Source organism: Saccoglossus kowalevskii, chromosome 12 (genome assembly GCF_978046115.1).
Source record: "Saccoglossus kowalevskii chromosome 12, keSacKowa6.1, whole genome shotgun sequence".
Classification (NCBI taxonomy): Eukaryota; Metazoa; Hemichordata; class Enteropneusta; family Harrimaniidae; genus Saccoglossus; species Saccoglossus kowalevskii.
In genome coordinates this window covers 28359144-28364559 of record NC_140652.1, presented here as the reverse complement: position 1 = coordinate 28364559, position 5416 = coordinate 28359144, and the positions used below count along the sequence as shown (strand labels likewise).

At 33.7% G+C, this 5416-nt stretch overlaps 1 protein-coding gene across 1 annotated transcript; it reads left to right on the top strand.

The window, feature by feature from the left end:
* The first annotated feature begins 376 nt into the window (after positions 1-376).
* On the top strand, positions 377-4720 carry LOC146735701 (tyrosine kinase receptor Cad96Ca-like). The gene is made up of 10 exons (XM_085506016.1): positions 377-450; positions 606-752; positions 903-959; positions 1336-1579; positions 2762-2878; positions 3082-3413; positions 3560-3671; positions 3803-3899; positions 4466-4571; positions 4664-4720. Exons 1-10 carry the CDS (start codon positions 424-426, stop codon positions 4718-4720), a joined length of 1296 nt encoding a protein of 431 aa, XP_085362142.1. The 5' UTR covers positions 377-423.
* Positions 4721-5416: the final 696 nt, after the last annotated feature.

The window sequence follows — 5416 nt, the reverse complement described above, 5'->3', positions numbered from 1 at the left end:
TTTACGAATACACATGTTGCAAATTTTATGAATACAATGCATATTTTTCGAATGTAAATAGATAATAAATAAAAATGGAGATTTTATGTATACGAATGAAGGTTTTATGAATACAAATCGACGTTTTAGGATTTAAACACGTTATTTGTATATATAAACTTAAATTCTTGCACATATTTATTTTTAAATAATAATCTAGTGGAAGACCTGCAATCCCTGTATTGACTAATATTATCATCATTGTTATCAATATTTTTTGTTATCTAGAACGAAAACTGTCCTCCTGCGAGCTGCCACTGTTTAAGTGTCGCGAATATGTGTTTTCATAGTGAGTATGTCATAAACAAAGAGGGCGCCACCATTATAGACTTTCCAGATATTGCTGTAAAATGTGTCGTCAAAGTGACTGTATACAACAGCGCTATGTTGACGAAAACAAAGGAACTTAACGTAAGTGACAATTACATAAATGATATGCCTAACACTTTTAATGGAATATTGTTTTGTTTGAACAAAAAAAAGTAGTGTAATAAATTAGAAATATTATTCAAAAACAATTATGCATAACGGAAAATATCAGTACATTCTGTCATTTCCTATTTCAGTTACATCTCCGCGTAGAAGCATTAACAGGCGGGGGCGGCAGTAGTAGCAGTAGTGGTGCGGTAGCTGGAGGTGTTGTTTTCGCTATTATAGTTATAGTTGCTATTGTTGTTGTCATAGTCTTGTGGCGAATGAACAAATTACCAAAGGTAACATAATATACCGATATGTAAGCAAATATTTCGCGAATTATATTTATTTGGCATTCACCATTCGCATGGTGTCCACCCAGTGACACCAAAAAGAATCATCATTGGATAAAATACATTTTTCATAAAAGCATATAAATTGTTTTCTAGTTATGTGGCAAAGATCTAACAAATGAAAGACTATCGGATATAAATGCGCATGGACAGGTATGAATAAGCACAATGTATTATCTCCATGTATTCACATTAGTTTTCGTAAGATTAAACATTTGGAACATACCTTCACTTTCAAGGTAAACATTTACACTGTTCTGAAGCATTTGGCGAGCCAGTGTGGTGTCATGTGCCATTTGCACGGACTTCTTGAACACGGATTCATGATGTCGGCACTCTGGATTCAGCTAACCGATGATGTTAGTTTCGCTTGACGACCACATTTTACTTTGGTGTTTCAATGAATTCAAAATTGAAAATCACTGCAGTAGTATCCTTGTTAAATCAGTTAAATATTATGGTGTGGGAAACAATATCAATTATTAATTTGTAGGTTATAAATTGATTGATTGATCTATTGAACGTACAGGGTCATACAAACTATCAATACGAGGCATCAGCAGATGAGATAGCAGCAGTAGGTGGACGAAAGAATGAAAACGATTATGTAGCAAATCCTGGAGCAGCTTCTGCACTCACTGTCGATGAAATGGAATTCCCGTCTGAGAAACTGGAGCTAAAAGAGCTTATACAGCCTGGGATTTTTAAAGCAAATGCTACTGATATTTGTGGTGTTCGTGGAGTTTCCACTGTAGTCGTAAAGACAACTAAAGGTAAGTTTTATGTGCAATCCATAGCATGAGTATACTGTTAAACTGGAAGATGTTCCGACGACGTTATTGAGACACCTCTTATAAATTGACAGGCGATAAAACAAAGAACTTAGAGGTAGATAGTGGCATAGGTAACAACTAGGACAATGACCTGGATGTCTGGGGAAAACAACGGGAACAATAAATAAACAAACAAAAACAATGGCTAGATGCGTGAAGTGATTGTCACAACCCTGCGTTGATCACGCCATGGGAGAGTCAAAACAAATTTCATCATCGTTCCTTAATTAGCTCAGATCTTTAAGAACAGAAGATTCAAAAACAATTTATTGGACCAATTGCTTGTTACTTGTCTTTTGTCACACTGTAACAACATGGATGACACGGTATCTAATTTGACATTTGTCCTCAGTACCCATCATGCAATCAACAAACTAATATAACAACACACGCTAAAACGCAGAGGCTCATGGGTAGACGCTTGTTTGTTAACAATGACACGCAATGGTCATCTGACGCATGCGCAGGTGACGACTCCCCCACTTTAAATGGTAACCTAGTAATCTGAAAATAGTATCTTCTTATTTCTTTAATTCTTCAACTATTACAATATGTCAATGCATTTATAAAACTTATAATAATGAAAATACTAGGGTTTGCAAAACGTGTTTACCTTACAGAGAATAATATGGCTATTCTTTGTCTGTCCTCTGTTAAGTGATTTAAAGTTTATAATAATTTATTTTTACACTAAGTGGTTTAATTTATTCATGAAAATAATTGAAAACATCAGTTTAGTACTTGTACAGAGTATTTGAGGTTTGTGAAATGAAAGTATTTAGAATTCTCTATGAAATGTTTGCAATTGATATGCTAATTACATGCAAATTAGATATGTTAAACAAATTGGCGCTCTCTTGTAATTTTATTTGCGGAGAACACATAATTTAAAAAAAAAACGCTTGCTTGGACTTACTCTTTGCTATCAATCACAGTGCAACTATCTGTAATTCAAACCTCAAGACACATCAAGAAAGCTTTGAAAATGTAGCATTTATTGTACTTTACCTAATGTCAATGCATATACTATTATTATCAGCATTTGTAATTATTTTATTTAGCTGGTCGGGCTTTTAATAATTATTATTATTACTACACAAATATGAAAATTGTGTTTCGTAGATACCAACAATGTCTATCAACGTGAAAGTCTTCTGCATGAGCTGGATATAATGTTAAACATCATTCCTCATGATAATGTAATTCGTCTGATGGGCTGTATGATAACCAGTGGAACACGTGAGTGACCTTAACAACCTTAGATGTATCTTGCTAGTTCTACGAACATTAATAGTAATAAAAGAATTCATTACCAATACCAAGTATTTTTTCCCCTTTACGCACGTTGCAGCAATATTGACAAGTGAAAGATCCAAAATAATAGATTCTTGCATCAGTGAGTTATATTCACTTCTCAAATTTTCTTGTCTCTTTCTCTATAGCTAAGCCAAGTATTATTATGGAGTTCGCCAACTATGACAACCTGAAACCTGTGTTGCTCAACAGTCGCAAAGAAAGAGCTGAGAGCGCTGAAGAGCAAGATGACTCAGTGTATTCAAATATGTTTGAGGATAATGACTCAGTGACCTCTGAGAAACTTCTGCTCTTCTGTGAACAAATCGCAAATGAAATGCAGCACATCTCCAGTCTGGGAATTATCCATCGTAAACTTGGTGCTAGGAATGTGTTTGTTGGGAAAAATGAAATATGTAAAATTGCTTCTTTTTCCAAAGCAATTCGCACTGATGATCCCGAAGTCATTGACAAGCGAGAGGTAAGCAAGTTGTTGCATACACAGGTTTGTTCCATCCACTCATCGTATTATATACAATTGGGTCACATTTAACGGGTGCAATACTTGGATTGTGGACGATTAAAATACCCAACACTGCCAAATGTTGTATTTTTTGCCACCATCAGAATCGTCTGCCAATTCGTTGGATGGCACCAGAATCCTTGACTAAACACGTGTTCTCCACAAAGACCGACGTATGGGCATATGGAATTGTGGTGTGGGAAGTCGTCACATTAGGTACGTAGAAAATTATTAAAATCCGATTCTGAACAGTGTAGAAAGTGAAGGTGTGTTCCAAATGTTGAAAATTATTAAAATTATTTGCATAGTGTTAGAAATTGTCTTTGATAAGTAATGTTTTTTTTTAGGTGCTCTACCGTATACAGGAATGAAGAACAAGGAAATCTCTGCAAAGATAACATCTGGGTATCGCATGGAAAAACCTCCTCATTGCACTCCACAATTGTACGTATATTTACTACATATATGTCTACCTTAATTCGAAAGTTGGATTTTTGCATTATTTTCAACCTAAGTAATTGGTACTCATAGTATATGCTGGATGCTCATACAGATTTATGATAGAAAAAATGCGTAAAATTGTGATATTTCCACTTTATCCTCTAAACTTAAACAATGGTTTCTGTGAATAATTGAAGCTTTAGGTTTAGGGAGATTCTAATTTTGTTTATGGCTGCCACTGTCGGTATGTACACATACAATTGTTGTCAGTATTTTTTAATTTACTGCGCTATATAGTCTACGTTGTTTGTATCAGCATTTGATCGTGCTCGAATTACACGGTCAACACACCAAATTAATTTTATTAAGTTTAATTGTTTTTGTCGGACTTGGGGTGGTGCTGATCACTTTCAAGTACAACATTTTTAACGTAGTTGAAATGACTATATAAACTAAGAATGCTAATAGTATCTACAAAGTAAATATTTATTGGAAACATAAATATATTGTTTACGTTACATTGTTCTACGTTTAACAATCGTCATCTATACATTACGCTAATACACCAGGTATGATGTTATGCTTCGTTGTTGGAATAAGAACGCAGATTATCGTCCTGGATTTGGTCAGCTGGTTCAAGAAATCAGTATCATCAATAATCAAAAAGAGGATTTATTTATTTATTTATTTATTTATTTATTTATTTATTTATTTATTTATTTATTTATTTATTTATTTATTTATTTATTTATTTATTTATGTTATAGGGTGTCAATCTAAGCGAGTACGACAGTGACATTTATGGAGATGTAGAAGACATATAAAACACCCCACATCGCCTCCAGAGAGGAATATGCTTCAAGGATTAATAATTGGAAATATGAACATTTAAATTACCGTACGAAAAGTATATTAATCCAGTGTGCGTGTATATGATATTGATATTAACATAACACATGGTTTCGCGTTAAAATCGAACTTTTACTTTTCTTTACAGATTGTTGTTGTTGTTAATTTAAACAATGATACTCTTTTTGATCTCTTCGATCATGTTGATGTATTCCTAGTCTCAGTCATATGATAATCGGAGAATTCATGTTTACATTTATATTAATACATTATGTTTGCATATTTGAAATGTGCCTCGCCATGATTTATCTGCATGAAAGGACGAATTTCGAGTTTCCTATTGCTGTGTCATTAAGTAGTCAAGTTATGAATCGTTGACACATAGAGGGTAGTTGTATTCTAATCCCTTTGTAAGACGTTTTAAAAAAGTTTTCACAAGCGTATTGATACTAATAATTGCTACATATACTGCTTCGTCTGTGTACATAGATAACAGAAAAGTATCATGTTATCATGATATTTGACAAACCCAGTTTCGTTTGAAAACAGCTATACTTTATGAAACGTCAATATGTTCAAAGCAGAAACTTGAATAGAGGAAGTAGTATAATAACCTGGCATATAAGAACCTATATAGGAAGTAGTATAACAACCTGGTATATAGGAACCTA

Bases quoted from the DNA above. Each gene is read 5' to 3' on its own strand.
- LOC146735701 (XM_085506016.1), top strand. From the start codon at position 424: ATGTTGACGAAAACAAAGGAACTTAAC. The intron at 451-605 runs GTAAGTGACAAT...TTCCTATTTCAG, and splicing joins CGAAAACAAAGGAACTTAAC to TTACATCTCCGCGTAGAAGC. The intron at 3,414-3,559 runs GTAAGCAAGTTG...TGCCACCATCAG, and splicing joins AAGTCATTGACAAGCGAGAG to AATCGTCTGCCAATTCGTTG.